At 45.2% G+C, this 18507-nt stretch overlaps 2 protein-coding genes across 2 annotated transcripts in view; one reads left to right on the forward strand and one right to left on the reverse strand.

The window, feature by feature from the left end:
• The window catches only part of ATG4B (autophagy related 4B cysteine peptidase), a 44090-nt gene extending 40493 nt beyond the window's left edge, over window positions 1–3597 (reverse strand). Inside the window, exon 1 of the mRNA XM_026660823.1 lies at window positions 3589–3597. The gene's annotated coding sequence lies outside the window, so the exon portion shown is untranslated. The remainder of the gene's footprint in view (window positions 1–3588) is intronic.
• A 785-nt stretch (window positions 3598–4382) lies between these two features.
• Window positions 4383–18507, forward strand: part of THAP4 (THAP domain containing 4) — a 67564-nt gene continuing 53439 nt past the window's right edge. Inside the window, exons 1-2 of the mRNA XM_026660786.2 lie at window positions 4383–4474; window positions 11853–13012. Of these exons, the coding sequence (XP_026516571.1) occupies window positions 4398–4474; window positions 11853–13012 (1237 nt within the window). The 5' untranslated portion in view covers window positions 4383–4397. The remainder of the gene's footprint in view (window positions 4475–11852; window positions 13013–18507) is intronic.

Genomic DNA, 18507 nt, shown 5'->3' on the forward strand with positions numbered 1-18507 from the left:
CGGCGCTAAAGTCGACATAAAAGCCTAGTGTAGACCAGGCCTTAGAGATCTTCTGTACTTCTAAAGTTTAAACACGAAAAATTAACTTTTCAGTGCGCTAAAACTGAATTACATTATCACATGTGCTCACAAACCGGCAGAGAGTTAGTCATTGTAGGAACCAGGCTTTGAATTTCCTGATTTGCACATCATGTCAAATTGCAACCATCACACTAAATTAGTAAATGCAAGGACTTTCACTCTTACTACCGTAAGCCAGTCTTACCAGCCATGTTAACTTTAGTTCTATAAAAGGTAAAACGGTAACAGTCATTGTAATACTTCTCCTTGTGTTTCCTTGTATCTACCTAAAAATTAATAAGAAATCAAAGCTTTGATGACTCAACAGAAACATGACCTATTAGTGCAGCAAGTGATTATTTTGCTTGTGTGCACTAAGTGGAACAGCTGATGCTCACTTAACCATAGGTGATCTGAATAAGTTGTACAGGAACAATAAAAAGATATTTCTACAAAACACATTTATATTACCAGCACTCTCTGGAAGGCATGTAAGTAAGGTGAGAGAGTGCAAGAAACCCATGCTTTTCAACATCCTCTGGGAATTTTTCTGAAATCACCAGTGGGAGAAAGCTCTAATTCTGTGGCAATCTTGCCTCTTGTTCTGCACAGTAGCATTTTCCAGGCAGTGCCAGCAGCTGTTTAAAAACAGCTTCCCCGAGCCTAGTCTGTTTCAATCTATAGATGCCAGGAATAGCGTCACTGTGCAGCAGGATATGTGCGAATGCATCAAGTGATAATCTTTGTTCTTATGGGGGTACATTACAGAGATAAACTAGGGGGAAATATCAGAAACAAGATTAAAGAGATAAGTTAGTAGCTGAAAAATGCCTAGTTAAAATATCCAATGAAAAGGTTTGAAGCTTCTCCACTTTAACAGGAGGAGAAGCACTCGCCCCTCACAAAAAGCCTTAAATAAAATTAAACCCTTGTCATGTTTAAGAGGCAAAAGAGAAGAGAAGGGCCCTGACGATCCAAAGATGTCAAATGAACAGCTAAGTACTTCAGACAGTCAGGGAAGGAAATTAGACAGCAGGGTAACTCCTCTTCTCTCAGTGGCCCATGGCTATAAGTGAAAACAGTTCAAAATCTGCTGACTAGTTCCCTAGTGGAAGCAGATTGCTTCCTCCCCCCCAATCTAACTGGCTAAGCAGAGTTGCTGGAGAAGAGGGCCACCAGGGTCCTGAAATTCCATTGCTGCGGAGTTCCTGAGCACTGCAACAGAGGAAAACTGCAGGAGACAACCCTCATTTGGATAAGTGAGGCTCAGCTGAGGATCTACTGTACATCACACCAAGATTTTCTTCCCTTGATAAACCTTGTATCACATAAGAGAGCATCTAAACTGCTAGATATGCTCCTCATACTATTCACTTGCTGTATCATTCATCTTATTTCCAGTCAACAGGCACATTAGGCTAAATGCAACCAAATATTGTGCGGTCAGGGAGCCAGTTTGATACCCACAGCTGCAGAACTCTGGTTATAATAATACTAGCATTGAGGAAGAAAAATAAAGGCAGCAGCCCTGGAGCACAGGAGTTCTGGGTCCAAGGTGGAAAACAAGCAGGGGTTGAATGTCTTAGGAGAGTATTAATCAGAGTTGGATATGGAGTTCTTCACCCATGGTTCAGTGGCTTACATGTGGCCTTGGAAAGAAGGGACCAAAATTACCACCCTATGATAGCGGTCAGATGATTGTTTGCAAAGAGTTGGTCTCAGTCCATTTCCTAATGGATACTTGTCCATATCAAAAAACACTACTGCAATTGGCCTTAATTGCCTCCCTCGTTGGCATTCTGAGTAGAGAAGGCAAGAAATGAACAGTCATGGACAGCAACTAACCATCTCACTCTGGAAGGGCTGCAAAATACTACCAGGACAGTGGAGAAAGACTGTACAGCCAACTGTTCTTGCTCTACAGTGAATTTCCATACCCAGGGCAGTCAAGCCAGCATCACTGAAGCAGTGAGGTGCCCTTTTCCATTACCCCAATTACAAAAGAAACCAGAAAAGTTTCCTCCTAATTTTTTTCTAAAGTCTGTAAACTAGTAGACTCCATATGGTATGCATCAGGCCACACACACACACACACCCCAAGCTGCAGAAGAAAGGAGGGTGTCCTGTGGAACAAGAAATTCTGCATCCAGGGAGTGGTACTGTTGATTGACCAAGTTAATTTCAAATGCTGAACCACCCCTAACAGGAGCAGACTATTTCCACTCCATACATACACTCAGCCTTTCCCAAACTGCCATGCATAATGTGAGGTTGCGGAGGAAGATGGACAGCATTCTGTTTCAATTCAAGGCACTTTGTTGGCATAAAACGTTATGTGTTGCCAAATATAAAAGCCAAACCTTAGGACTCTGTCAGAAACAGACAATGCATCAAGGATCTACAGAGTTTTTTAAGTTATAACAGTGTCCATTGCTGATTTGTTGTCAGTGTGCTACGTGATAACATGATATCCCTCATGTCTTTCTCCTACAGTTACATTTTCCTCATCACTTGAAGAGAAAGTCTTGTGTCCTTCCTAATGCAAGCCACACCCCTTCCTCTAATTACCAGGGGGAGCCCAGGGAGTGTGCATGGTTGAGGGGGTATCTTACACATATTATGCTTGGTACCTCCTATGCCAAGTTCTGTAAAACTTTTTCATAACATGGACCACATTTTAATAGAGACTGTCCTGTGGACCTCTCTCCCCATGTGATGGCAGAGATGAACACATTCTAGCATAACAATAGCCCTCATTTTAGCTTTGCCCATGTCTCCACGGAGCTTAAAATATTGATGTTGTGAGAGAGAAAGAAAACAGGGAGCCCTGGAAAAGTAGGGTAGACAAAGAACCAGGGTTTCTGTTGGAATGGGGATCACAGAGAACCCCTGACATTGGGAAGGGGTCAGGTTACAAAGAGTTCCTGAAATAAAAGGGGATGGGAGGATGAAATACAGACAGCTTATAGGAGAGAAAGGAATGCAAAGAGCCTTAGTAGTGTGTGTAGTAAGCTTGGCCTACAGCTACTACAGTGATGAGTGTGGTATAAGAACCTATATAGAAGAGAAGTAAAGTGTGTGACCAAGTGTATTTTTAACTTTCAATCTGAGTTAGCAGCAAGATGTGAGAAAGCATCACCATGGGATCAGCTAGCCCTGCATGACCAATGGACCACAGTCTGGGACCCACCTATACATCCCCTACTACACCCCTACCTTGGGGATCCCAAGCCCCTACCCACTAATACACCTACCCCCTGCCTTGGGGATCCCCAGCCAGCCCCCACCCCATAGATCCCAACACGACCTTCCCCACAATCCCTCCTAACAAGGGAACCACCAAGGGAGATTGACCCCATCCCATCCCAGGGCCTCCTTCCCACACATACACCGCCACCCCTTCTCCCCCGTGCCGGTGGGGGGAGAGAACACCGGCGCTCAGAGCAGCGGGGGCACAGCCAGCCCGACACGCCGAGTGGCGGGGCGGGGCCGGCTCAGCGCTCTGGCAGGGGTCCCGCCGCCGCTCACCTGCGTCCATCCTGCGACTCCTACCTCCTGACCAGCCTCCGGGCCAGGTGGGCTGCGGCTACTGCCTCCTCCACATACACACACAGACCGCAACCTACCCCGTCCGCTGCTGACGAGTAGCCCTGCGCGCCGAATCAGAGAGCGGCTCACAGCGCTTCTCAGTCGGGATAGGTCAAGAGGGGAGCTCGCCGCATTCAGCTGCGCCGCACCGCTTCCTCATCTAAACGGGGGCCGCCATTTTACTGTACGGAACGAAGGGCTCAGGTGAGGTGGAGTCATGTGGTACCAGGCAGAAGCTAGGGTCGGGGAATGAGCAGGGGATGATATTTAAATACTTTGCCATTACCGGATCTCAGCCCTATGCCCAACCCCACCCCTATCTACTACTGGAGGCAGGTCTTATACGTGGGCGCCGCCATCCTGTAGTACGGATCAGGAAAGCCCCGCCCCCTGTTTCCAATATGGCTGCCTCAGTTGAGCTTCATTTGGACCCCTTGAGTCTCCCATTCCTATCCGCTCCCCACAAGTCCAACCCTCGCCTCAAAGAAAATTCCAGTGAGGGCACAGAGAGGGGTGTTAGGAGATCCCCTTCCGCGGGAGATAGTGCTGTACGGCGGTGCCTCGACCAAAATGGCGGCGGCCATATGGTGGTCGCCATCTTCGTTGACGGCACCGTCGTACAGAAACCCCTTCCCCAGGGAAGGGGGGCAGCTGAGGTGACCTGGCTCCGCCATCTTGTTGTACGGCTGGCCTCGGCCCCTGTGTTGGGAGGGGTGAGGGGGCTGGGGGGAAGGGCCAACCGGCCGGAGATGGTGATCTGCTGCGCGGCGGTGAATTGCTCTAACCGGCAGGGGAAGGTGCATAGAGGAGCCGTCTCCTTCCACAGGTAACAGCGGCCGCTGAAGCCGGCCCAGGTAAAACCGCCCCGACCGTCAAAGCCCGGCTCCCGCTGGAATCGCGGGGCACAGACCCGCCCCTCCCCCATCCCCAGACTGAGTGACAGACTGTACAGACAGACACCGACTGATCCCCCTTCTGGTCCCAACTTGAGAGATCTCCCAGACAGACAGACATCTACCCACACCTGCCTTCACAGACTGACAGACACACACCTGCTTATCCCTCACAGGTAGAGCCATCTACCCACCCACCCCCCGGACAGGCAGCTATCCATCTTCCCTTTCCCCCACCACACACCCCTCCCGTGCCTTCCTACTTCCACAGATTGACAAGCACCTCCCCACTCCACCGAACCACTCTCTGTCCCCCCGCGGACAGACACTCACCTACCTCCTCTCTGTCCCCTTGCACAGCTACACCTGGTTTCCACCTGTCGCTCCCCCCTCTCACACATAGGTTCATCTACCTCCTAACAGGAACACATGTATCTCCCACAGTCTGACATACTTACTTCTAGGTATACCCCTGCCCCCCAACCAACACGCACACCTCTACCTCCCCATTGTCATAGACAGACACAAATGTACCTACCTCCATTCCTTTCTGGCCCCTGCACACAGACACATGTTCACCCCCAATGTCACACAGATAGACAAACTCACAACTTTCTCCTCCACTAGACACATGCCCTGTTTTTCTATCCCGAGGGCCGGGCCACAACATTTTGGCACCTGAGGCAGGAAGCTCAAATGACATCCCCATACCCCCTCACTTGGGCCAAAACTTTGAAAGGTCTCAATTCTGCCTTCTTCCTGTTCTACTCCTCTCATGGTACTGCTCTGCTACCTACCCCAATAAAGGAGAACTAACAATTTAAAATGCCTTGTTCAAAAATTTTAAGTAACACTTAACTTTCAAATGCCTGAACAGCAAATGTAACTTTTCCTGTCTGCATAGTAAACACTGGCATTTTTATCTGTTTGAATAATCAAAGTGGTGCTTTCCGTGCCTTCTTGGTTGCAAAAATTTGAACTGCTTCCTGAAGGTCCACAGTCTGGGCCAGCTCATGCTCTATTGAGATGGGTGCAGGGCCGACCAGCGTCTCATGTGTCATTGTGGAGGGTAGATATGTTTTTATTAACTTCAGCTTGGAGAAGCTATATTCTCCACTGGCAACTGTTACAGAAAGTGGTAGAAGTATGCGCAGAGCAACAAAAGCATTTGGAAAGAGGGTGGTCATCTTATTTGTGCACATATATTCCAGAACAGCCCTTTCAAGATACAAGAAATGTATCTTGAAAGCAGGGCCAGCTCTGGCTTTTTTGCCGCCCCAGGCAAAAAAGCCTCCGGCCGCCCCCTCCCCCCCCCCGCCCGGGGGGGGGGGGAGGGCGGCCGGAGCCCCGGGGGGAGGGTGGCGAGCCCGCTCTTCCCCCGGCGGCCAGAGCGCAGGGGGCAGGGCGGCGGCCGGGGGGGAGGGCGGCGAGCCCGGCCGTGGCCCTGCTCTCCCCGGGGGCCGGAGCGCCGCGCCGCCCCCCTCCAGGTGCCGCCCCAAGCACCAGCCTGCTTGAAAGGGCTTTCAGTTCCTCACCTAAATCACTCGCATCAATATCGCGCATGTCATCATGTGTCAACACTGTCTCTAGTGCCCTGCATTGCTGGTGTAGGTCTTCTTCAGGTATAGTGAGGAGTTTTGGAATCTCATACAACATCCCAAATATACTGCTGTGTTCCTTGAGCTGCATGAAACATTCTTCAACTGACTGTATTGCACAATCTAGCACCTGGTTAAAGAATTCAACTTTGAATTGTTGTGTGGGGACTCTTATGGGATTATCCCGTGCCTCGTAATCAAAATGTCTTCTTCTTTGGTGATTCTTGAATGGGTGGGAAAATAGCTTCAGTGTGAAGTTCCTCTGCCAACTTCTGTGCACTCTTCAGAACGTTTTAAAATCCCTCATCTGACCGGTAAGATTGTAGGTATGACTTTGCTTTGTCCAGTTGTTCCATTGCTCCAGAGATATCAAGGTCAACACCTTGGAGTCTCTTGCTTACAACATTTATTGCAAACAGTATGTCATGCCACAACACTAAGCCACACAGAAATTTGAAGTTATGTATGTTTCTGGTGATTCCATTTCCCTCTGCCACTGTTCTCCCATGAACAGTTACTGTCCTAGCATTATCCTCCATAATGGCAACTATGGCATCATCTATCTTCTCAATTTGGTGTTTCATAGGCTTTATCGCCTCGACTCGACTTTCCCATCATGTGGCACTCAGTGGTTTCAGTGTCAGAGAGGATGTTCCCAGATGTTGCTTCAAAATTTGCCATCGATGAGCTGATGCAGAGAAAAATACATAGATGCTTTGAATTACATTCAAAAATTCAGCAGCCTCACTAGAATCTGATGCTGCATCACTGACCACCAAGTTCAATGAATGAGAACTGCATGGGACAAAAAAAGCTCGAGGGTTTAACTCTCAGATCCGTGTCTGCACTCCTCTGTTCTTTCCTCTCATGTTGGCATCATTATCGTAGCCCTGACCTCTCGTGTCAGCTATTGCAATTCCCGTATCTTCCAGCCTTTTAAGAAGCACATTTGTCATACCAGCTCCTGTAGTATCATCAATGTCAATAAATTCTAGAAAATGCTCTCTGACAGTCACCATTGCTTGGACATTTTCACTAGGTTCTGTTGTTGTTACAAAACGCACCATTAAAGTCATTTGTTCCGTATGGCTGATGTCAGGTGTGCAGTCCAGAATAACAGAGTAATATCTTGCTGACTTCAGATCTACCACAATCTTCTGTTTGACTTTAGTTGCCAGTAACTGTATGATCTCATTTTGAATTGTTTTTCCAAGATAGTGGTGTGTGTACATTTCTTGGGTGGTGACTCTTCTTAGATGCTCCTGGAGTACAGCATCAAACTCAGCCATCAGCTCCACAATTGTAAGGAAGTTTCCATTGTTTGGCACATACAGCTGATCTGAAGTGCCACGCAGTGCTAGGTTTTGGGTAGCACGCATTCTCACAATGGCAATGAGCCTTTTCAGAACATTTTGCCAGTAAAGAGACTCTGATGCAATCTTCTCTTGATGCTGATCATCTGTGGTGGCCTTTAACCTTAGTCTCATCTCAAGCTCTTTCCACCTATGGAATGCTCTCTGGTGATTTGCTGCCTTCTCATGGCATGCCAGATTTCTAGCCAGATTTTTCCAGTCCTTTGTTCCTGTAGAACCCAATGTGGCTGGAACATTAGACTGGAAGAGTTTGCAACAAAAACAGTATGCAGCATTCTGGATTTTTGAGTACATAAGCCATGGCCTCTCCACTTTGTCACCATTGGGGATTTCACGCCAGTAATGTGTTGGATGGAAACTTCTATTTTCATTGTCTTTGGGGATCATGAAGTTTTTCACTTGCTGTGGCCCATGCAGTACAAGGAAGTCCCTCAGGCTACTGCTCAAGTGGGTCCACAGTTCTGGATCATCTAGACTTAAGGAACTAACCTCAGCAGCAGCTGTTTCTTGCGCCTCCATCACACTCTTTTCTGATCTACACTTTTCTTCAGGAGTGTGCATGGTTACATCCATTTGAGATGCAGATATGGATGCTGCAGTAGCTGCCAGGTCACCTGCACTCTGACTAACTGGAAGATCAGGCATCTCCTCACCACTCACATCCTCACTGGGGCCGGAAGGCTCACCGTGAACATTTGTGTCTATGTATCTCAGGAGAGCTCCTTCCTGCTTAGATAGAAAAGCTTCCTTTGCTTTCTTTCTTTTTCTGAATGCTGCCCCAGAGGGGTGTTTTCTTCTTTCACTCATGACTGCTGTTCTGTGCCAGCTATAGTGGCTCTCAACACTCAATTGAAGGGGACAAATAAGCAGGCTGGTAGCAGGGCCTGAGTGAGGGAAAATATCAGCGTCTTAAGGGCCTAACTGGCTCCTACTACTTCAGTTGACTGTCTGCTCTCCTCAGGTGGGTTCAGGGAAGCAGCAGGAAACAGGAAGCTCCCTGAGAAGCTGGTGTTAATCAGTCCAGGCTCCTGGATGTGCTAGAGAGGTACATAAGAGGCTCCTCCTCCTCTCTCCCTGCAGCTCCTGCTGCTTTCTGGTATTCCCTTTCACCTTTTCTCCTGCCTGCCTGTTATGTCTCTTGTGCCCTCCTCCCTTCAGCACAGCACTCCACCATCTCTGTGTATCTAGAGCAGAGAGAATACATATGCACCAGCAGCAGACATAATTTTCTACACTTTGGGTTTTAGTGGGGCCCCCACACAGTCTGGCACCTGAGGCGGCCGCCTCAGTTCGCCTCATAGTAAGGCCAGCCCCGTCTATCCCCAACCAGACAGGCAGTTAGACACATGCCAAACTTCTGTCCTATCTCTGCAACATAAATACACAGAGCTGCATCTGTCCTCCATCCTCCTAAGATGGAGAGTCACAGCTATCCTCCATCCCCAGATGCACATACACCTTCTCATTTCCCCCTCCTCAGACTGCCAGGTACTCAGCTACCCCTGCCTTCCACTCTTTGCAGGTTTCCTACTGATCAGTGTAATTGTTTAGTCCTGCAACATTCTTAGATGGTTGATGAGGGACTCTCATGTTTCTTCCTCTCCTGTCAGATGCACATATTTTATCCTCCCCTTTCTCTCCTGCCCCAGCACATGTATTTCCTGCACCCCGACAAATCTCCAACTGGACAGCATATAAATGTTTAATCTTGCTTTACCTTTAGGGCCATGATGGGGGACATAAACATTCTTCCCTGATTCCCTGATACACATTGCTTCGCTTATGTCTGCCACCAGCCAGTGTAACTGCTTAGCCCTGCTATGCACTCAAAGTTGTTGATATGGGGGACAGAACACGCATCTCTGTCTCTCACATCTCCCTTCCCTACTTCTTGCCCCCCGGCACTCTACTTTTCTCCTTCCCCCAGACACACACACTTCCCAATATCCCCACCCCTGCAGATTTTCCTATAGCAGACATCCTAACTGTTATGTTCTTATGCTGTTGATGAATGAGGGATGCATGCTTCCCTTCCCCACTGTCCTTATGTTCTCACTCTTTACCCCTTTGGCCTTGTCTACATTAGAAAGTATGGTGTTTAAGCATTTCATCATTTTAAACAGTTGAGTTAGCTGACCATGACTGCGGTCAGCATAGACGAGGACAAGTCGTGTTTGATATGATGAGAGAGAGTTAATCATGCAGTCTAGCTGACAGCATGTTGAACATGACTTGTCTGCACTAACCACAAAGCCCTGGTTAGTCTATGTTGGCTAACTGTGTTGTTAAAAATCATGATTAAACACAATAACATTTGTTAATATAAACAAGACCTAAAATGCATTCCCCTCCCACTCTCCAATGTGTTTTCGTCCCTGCAGGTCTCCCCCTAGACATATGTGCAATCTACATTATAAAAACTTTGCTGATATAACTACACTGGCAAACTCTCCTAGTTAAGATGCAGCTTATACCATCAAGAATGCTTTTACTGGTATAGTTTATTTTGTTCAGGGAGCTAGTATAAGTTATACTGACAAAAGCACTTTTTTGCTGGTATAATTATGTCTACATTAAGGCTTTTGTTGGTATAAAAATGTTGTACAAAAAAAATCACACCCCTCTCTCACATTGCTATTCTAGAAAAAGTTTCTAGTGTAGACCTGCCCATAGTAACTCTGCTTATGCTATTGATGAGGAACACACACTTGGATTTCCCCCATCCAAGCTCTCCACTGGCTAAGGAAACTTCAGCTTAGTCTTGTTATAGCCCAAGGCTGGCGTTAAGGGCTGTACACATGCACATTTCCCCCATTGCATGTCTCGGCTAGTATGTGTAATAGTCTTGTTGTCATGTACCGTCATGCTGGTGATGTGGGATGCATACAATCTTGCCCTCCTCTTATGTCTTTGCTGAACAATAAGACAGCTTGACCCAGAATGAACAGTAGGGAAAGAGGTTCCATGAGTTACATACAAACAGCTTTCTTTCTGGGACATATTCTATTACTGCAGGTGGCATACAAGAGAAACTCCATTAAAGAAATGCTCTGTAGTAGTAGTCTTTTTCTCTTCCAAAAAACCCAGGATGAAAATATTGCTTTCCTCTTGTAGTTAGAAACTGAAGACAATTCAAGAGCAAATTATATACAACACTTGTTTGTAATGAAATTGAGGTAATCATGTTTCCTGTGCACGAAATGAGTAATACTAACATAGTAGTACTAACTATGCTGATTCTGTTCTGTATGTCTCTTACTTAAAATCTGCAAATACAGTAAGCTGTCTCTTTTTTTTTTATTATGCAGAGCCGTTAATAATTATGTCCATTATGCTTTATTGTATGAATTTTGTGATTTGTTTTGCCATCTTTTGACATTTCAGAAAGTTCTTCTGATTATTTTTGGTTTGTAAGGTTGCTGAGTAATCATAGTTGGTTTGGGTAATATTGGTATTCCTGCCTGAACACATTCACCTCGGACGTTCTCTTAAAATAGTGGGCCATGTGGTCCAAAGACGCAAACATGCAAATGGAACTATGCAGGCAGATGCCTGTACTTGCATTCAGCCCATGGTCTCTGTGTAGGTGCAGGGGTCCATCTGCCTAGATCCAAATGTAACCTTAGCATTGGTAATGCTAAGCAAAAATTCAAAATTAAGATGACTTTTGCAAGCCCATTTCAAACTGTATCTTGTATGCCTAGTTAAATTTTTAATTTTTCTTCCCTCATGGGATATGAAAATCTACTGAATTCCTCTCTGAAAATGATTGTGTGTGAAGTCCCTGGCTATGTTTTTGTTTTTTCTGGAGAGGTGCCGTTAACAGTCTAAAACAAGCATTTGTGTCAACTATAAGAAATACAGTGTGTCTAAATGCTATGATTTCTTGGCATTGAGGCCTGAATGTAGGATGTTTTATCTCTTGTTTAATATCCCTTCATTACTCAGTATAAACACCAGTCAGTTCCTGAAGATTGTAGACGAATTAGATTGTTGTTCGGGGCAGAGGGTTTCATTGTTCACCTCTTGTCTTTCCTCACTTACAAGTAGAGTCATGGTCTCTGACTGGTATAAATACATAGTGGAGTGGTCAGTTGCTTGCTAACTGATTTTAATAGACGGGAGCACAAAGCTAACTGATTATGTCCTCTCTGGGGAATTTAACTGCCAGCCAAGGAAATGAATATTTAGCATTCCACTGAAACTTTCAATAATCAATCATCAACTAGGCATACCCAGTACTATACTGCTTTCTAGATAATTTTGGTCCGCTAACACTAAGCTTCTTTAATTATAGAAATATCCATTTATTTTACCCTTTTTATGCTTCTTGTTTGCAGATTCCCTCTAAAGGACTCAAAACGTCTGATCCAGTGGTTAAAAGCAGTTCAAAGGGACAACTGGACTCCCACCAAGTACTCCTTTCTCTGCAGCGAGCATTTCACCAAAGATAGTTTCTCCAAACGGCTGGAAGATCAGCATCGGCTACTCAAGCCAACAGCTGTGCCAACCATCTTTCAGCTCACAGAGAAGAAAGACGACAATCAGGATTATGTCAAAACTAGAGTTAAAATAGCAAGCCAAATACCTGTGAGGGATGGAGATCAACCAAGGGAAGGAGGCTGTGAGGTAGTTGAGAGAACCTCATATTCTGACCAAGACTTTATGGTAATGCAAGGGACTAAAGAGATGGAGCAAGTGCCTCTGCAGGCTGAAATTGGGTCAATGTCTGAGCAAGGAGAGAATGTCTGTGGGCAGTTGGAAGGGCCTCTGAGAAGGATGTTAGTCGATAATTTAGTCACAAAGACAGGAGTCCAGAAAAAGCCAGAAAGACCATCTGTGGATGATTGTTCTGAAAGCGCTGTCCATACTGAGAGTTGGATAACAGATAGAAGTGGTATATCAATTGATGACTTCACACCTCCAGTATCTGGGGCTTGCAAATTTATTGGCTCTCTCCACTCTTACAGCTTTTCCTCTAAGCACACCAGAGAGAAGCCATCTTTCCCAAAAGAGCAACTTGAGAAGAAAAGGCCAAAGAGAGATGTGGAACCAAGCTGCAGCAGCAGTATCATGGGGCACAATAAGACCTTAGCAGAAAGCTCCCCTAATTCATCACTTACTGCAACCCCTCAGAAACCTTCACAAAGTTTGTCAGCATCCCCTGCAGACCTTACCCCTCAGCCAGCAACAGAGGCTGTGGTAGGGCAGAAAGGAGAGACAGATGCCAACCCCATGTCAATCAATGAGGTCATCATCTCGGCCTCAGGAGCTTGCAAGCTCATTGACTCCCTCCATTCATACTGTTTCTCCTCTAGGCAAAGCAAAAATGAAGTGTGCTGCCTACGGGAGCAGGTGGAGAAAAAGAATGGAGAGCTGAAGCTGTTGAGGCAGAGAATCAGCCGCTCTGACAGTCAAGTCAAGAAGCTGAAGGAGAAGCTGGATGAACTAGAGAAGATCAGTTTCCCATACTTGAACAGTCTGCTGTCCCAGGACTGTGGTCAGTACCCTCAGTGCCTTTGTAATTGGGGCAGAATATCTAGTTAAAGTGCACCTCTTTTGTAAGACTTTACGGTCATCTCTCATCTAGGGTAGTGTATTTTGCCTTGCTTCTAAATAGAAAGTACTCCAATTAGCCTCTACTTTCCCTTCCCCGGCCATTTTTAACTAGTTTAATTTCTACTTGAAGCTGATCATAAAGGCCATAAGGTTTTATTCGTCATGTTTACGGAGCTAGAAGTATGCTAGGGCCTAATTTTAAAGCCCAACTAGACCACAGCAAATCTAAGCCCAACCCTAGCTCATTGAGTTGTTTCATAATGACCCAAATTTGACACTTGTGGTCAGGTGGGTCCCATTGGGTTTGGGTAGTGTTGCAAGCATCTACCTGACAATGCTGTCTCCACCCAGCCCATCGCTTCCTATCCCTGTTGTGCTGGACTTTGGGCTCAGGAGCCCTGGATCCCTCACCCCAACCTCACACTCTGCTTATCCTGTGGGAGGCTCTAGTAGTGGCACTGCTGGGTGCAGACACTACGTGATACATCATACTCCATCAGGGCTCCTTCCTGCAGCACTGGGGTGGCAGTCCTAGAAGCACTCCTCCAGGATCTTGGCCACCTGGCAGTGGCTCTGGACATCTCCAGCACCTCTGCCCAGGTTGGGGGCAAGCATTGAGCCTGCACAGCCAGCCCACGCATCAGGCCAGCCAAGTCAGCATCATCTCTCTCTTGCCATGTTGCTGTGTGTGTGCAGGTGCCCCACCCTGACCTGCAAGGCAGTGCAGAGTGGACGCCTGGAACACTCCAAGCCTCCTCTCTGCATCCTGGCACTGCTGTGGCCTCCTGTTCGGGATTACAAAGGCCCCTTCCCATGCAGCTCTCCCAGAATGCCTGGTACTGCCAACTTCTCCAACCAGCCGCCGCCACCTCCACTGGGCTCTGGGGACAGGGATCCTTCCGTCTCTCCCTTCAGCCTGGTGCCAGCCTAGCTCCCTCGTAGCTGGAATCTGTCCCAAGCCTGAAAGAGTCGAGTTCTTTTCATATCCAGCACAAACCTGACACTTGTAGTTGGGTCCTGTCGGGCTTGGGTCAAGTTGCAAGCCTCTATAAGGAACCTGTTCTCTGCAGTCAGAGTTTGTGTGTGACTTAGTAGCCACTGTCATTAGCAATTCACTAGATATGCATTGTGCAGTACCTGGTTGTATGGAGTGCAGTGGGCTGCATTCAATGAAGCCGAGCCTCCCAGCACCATCTTATTTGACTCTCTTTGAACCATGTTTTCACAATCTGATAATCTGTAAGTGGACTGGCACAGATCCTAGGTGTTTGAGAAGCCCCCAATAGCCTTTTATCTTGATTTAAGAAGTAGTTTAGTTCTTGCCTCTTAATAATTGCATTGCAAAGAGTTCTTAGGATAAGAATAGGATAGAACATAATACTCAAAATATTATAATGCTGTTATATAAATCAATGGCATGCTCTCACCTGGAATGCTGTATTTAGCTCATCTCCAAAAAGCTATAGCAGAAATTGCAGGGGCCAGAGACAGGTGACTAAACTGATTAAGGCTATGCTGTCACAGACTTCCAGTGTGCTCTTGGGCAAGTCACTCAGGCCTGGTCTGCACTTAAAAGTTGGGTCAGCAGATCTATGGTGCTCAGGGGTATGAAAAATTCATACTCCTGAGTGCCATAGCTCTGCCGACCTAACCCCCAGTATAAGCACAGCTAGATCAACAGAAAAATTCTTCCGTCGACCTAGCTACCGCTGCTGTGGGAGGTGGATTAACTACAGCAACAGAAAAGCTCCTTCTGTCACTGTAGAAAACCTCCACAGAAGTAGCACCCATACTGTAGACATAGCCTTAGTCTTCCTGCGCCTCAGTTCCCTCACCATAAAATGTGGATAATAGTTACTCTAAATTAGCTGTTGCCACTCAAGAAAGAGATCTTGGAATCATTGTGGATAGTTCTCTGAAAACATCCACAGAATGTGCAGCGGCAGTCAAAAAAACAAACAGAAGCATCATTAAGAAAGGGATAGATAGTAAGACAGAAAATATCATATTGCCTCTATATAAATCCATGGTACGCCCACATCTTGAATACTGTGTGCAGATGTGGTCACCCCATCTCAAAAAAGATGTATTGGAATTGGAAAAGGTTCAGAAACAAAAATGATTAGGGGTAGGGAACAGCTTCCATATGAGGAGAGATTAATAAAATTGGGACTTTTCAGCTTGGAAAAGAGACGACTAAGGGAGGATATCATAGAGGTCTATAAAATCATGACTGGTGTGGAGAAAGTAAATAAGTGTTATTTACTCCTTCTCATAACACAAGAACTCAGGGTCACCAAATGAAATTAATAGGCAGCAGGTTTAAAACAAACAAAAGGAAGTATTTCTTCACACAATGCACAGTCAACCTGTGGAACTCTTTGCCAGTGGATGTTGTGAAGGCCAAGACTATAACAAGGTTCAAAAAAGAACTAGATATATTCATGGAGGATATATTATTATATTATTAGCCAGGATGGGCAGGGATGGTGTCCCTAACCTCTGTTTGCCAGAAGCTGGGAATGGGAGACAGGGAATGGATCACTTGATGATTATCTGTTCTATTCATTCCCTCTGGGGCACCTGGCATTGGCCACTGTCAGAAAACAGTTGGCCAACATACTGGGTTGATGGACCTTTGGTCTGACCCAGTATGGACATTCTTATGATATGGAGAGTCTTCTGTATGAGAAGAGAGTGAGAAGACTAGGACTGTTTAGAGGAGATGAATAAGGAGGGGTATAAGATAGAGATATATGAAATAATGAATGCTGTGGAGAAGGTAAATCAACATTTTTTATTTATTCCTTTTTATTATACAAGAACAAGGAGACATAAAATTGGGTCACAACTTTAAAACTGATAAACTTTTACATAATGAATAATTAACTTGTGGAACTCATTGTCACAAAATATCATTTAGGCCAAATATTTAGTAGGATTCAAAAGAGGAGTAGACCTCTAGACCTTTAGATGAATACAGAGAACATCCAGAATTATGTTACAAAGGATACATAATATAAAGAATATAAACCCTCATTCTTCAGAGTGTAAGCCAGCCCCCAACTGACAGTGTTGGGAAGAAAAACTTTCCCTAGGGGTATTCCATTGTGAGGTTTCTTACCTCTTTCTCTGAAGCTTCTAGTACTAGTCAGTGTCAGAGACAGGATACTGGTGTAAATGGACAACTGCTCTGATCCGGTGTGGCAATTCCTATCTTTAAGCTCAACTAAGATAATATAAACTACCTGCTTATATTTAGGGTTGCCACCCAACCTTATTTTTCCATGAGAAGGTCCCAATTTTAATAGGTCTTTCCCATGGAAAAATCCCACATTTTAAATGTAGATGGAAAAAATATCACTAAAGTGATGTCAAGGTTGTGTGTTTTTTGTTTGTTTGTCCCTGCAGGATTACATACTGGAAGTGAATCCGTTCAAAATTTGTAACTTCATCCAGGGTTTCCAACAATACTATAAACCACAAAATCAAAGCTTAAATAGCTAGTAGTACAAGTCACTAAAACCCTGCAACAGGCTTGTGATTGGTACCTTTTAGTGCATATTTTTATACTCTTTGTGTGTCAATATAAAATAATTACCTTAATTTAAACTGCTAGACAATTTTTTTAGGTTTACATAATTTGTCTTAATATATTTTTAATAAGTTCACATTTGTTGGAACTCCTACAAATGAGCTTCTTATAAAATTGGTCCTTTGAAAGATGATTTGCCCTAATTTCGTAAGCACCATGACTGATTTTTCTGAAATACATGTGCTGTATGTTGGAGGACAAGAATCAAACCTTTTTAATAGGAGTTCTGAAAATTGCCAGATCTAATATTTTTTCCAAGATAGAAAGCAATATGTAGATAATCAAACAAATTCTAAGTGATTATAAATTGTTTAATGCATAAAGTTTACATTGGTAAAGTTTTAACTGCTGTCCATAAATCTTAAAGAAGAGTTTATTTTAATCTTAGCATTCTGTTGGCATGTACCACCTACTCACGCTTCCGTCTTCTTGTTTATATACACCTCTACCCCTATATAACGTGACCTGATGTAACACAAATTCGGATATAATGCGGTAAAGCAGTGCTCCGGTGGGGCGGGGCTGCGCACTCTGGCAGATCAAAGCAAGTTCGATATAACGTGGTTTCACCTATAACGCGGTAAGCTTTTTTGGCTCCTGAGGACAGCGTTATATCGGGGTAGAGGTGTAGTATTAAAAAAACCCTAATAAAACTGCAGCCAACTGTTGAGTTGGGCAGTTTATATTTTGTATGAGTGCTAAGGGTAGATTGATACACAAAGCTAAATTGAGAGTGCTTTTCATTTCCTGAGAATCACATAACGGAGACTCCATAATTTATCAGTTAAATAATAATACTATTGGAAGAGAGAAGGTGAATGAGGTAATATCTTTTATTGTACACCTGCTGGGCGTGGAAGAGACAAGTTTTTGAGCTACCCAGAGTTTTTCAGGTCTGTGTGGCCATGAATGACAGCTTGGGAAACAAGCAGTTAAGGCTGAAACGTTGCTTTGTTTTGTCTGAACTCTGAGTTGGGAAGGGCATGTCTCCCTTACCACGGCAGTTTTATCAGTTTGCATCTCAGCCAGAATGTGGTATATTTCCAGTGAAAATGTATGGCCAAACTTGCATGTTTATTTTCTAAACATATGGCCTATGAGGGTGTATGTAAGGTGACTAGGCAGACTGACTTTGGAGGTTGATGATGCTAATTATTTTATGCCCTGGTTCCACTACAGCAAGCCATTTGGCTGACCTCCCCTGTTCCCTGGCACTCTGCCACCCCACTAAAACTGCTGGTGCCAAGATGAACCTTACACCCATCTGCAACTGGCCCCCAACACGGAGTCTCCCTATTGAATTGTCATATATTCTGACATGTATTGGAGTCTGGGGTTGCTCATAGCCCAGAGCGTGCCAGTGTGAGAGTCTGGGATCTGAAGTGTTAAAGATTTTACTGTGTGTCAGAGCGTGCAGTAAATCATTTGATAGGTGCCAGAGTCCTAGAAAAAGGCAGCTGGGACCAAAATTCATCTCCGGAGGGAGAGTAAAGATATTGGGGGGAAGAAATAAAGATCTAAAGCATGGGGGAAATGCTGCTGAAAAGCAGTGGAGGGTCAGGAGAGTAGGAGAATGTTATGAACAGCCTGCTCTGATTGGAGACAATTACTGCCAAATCCTCTTGTCCTGCTTGAAGGCTTCTCTTAACTACCAAATCCTTCCACACCTCACCCCCTTTGACTATATTTAGAGCAGTCCAGGTTTTCTGTTTTGAAGGTTGGGTCATGCTAATTGTGCAACTGCTGTGTATCAGGTCAGTTACTTTTGTAAGAGCCTGTTTTAAATTGAACTACAACTCCCAGCAGACACTGGGATAACATTCTCACCTAATCATGAGATC

Source organism: Terrapene carolina, unplaced genomic scaffold, assembly GCF_002925995.2.
Source record: "Terrapene carolina triunguis isolate 2854851 unplaced genomic scaffold, T_m_triunguis-2.0 Scaffold837, whole genome shotgun sequence".
In the NCBI taxonomy this organism is placed as follows: Eukaryota; Metazoa; Chordata; order Testudines; family Emydidae; genus Terrapene; species Terrapene triunguis.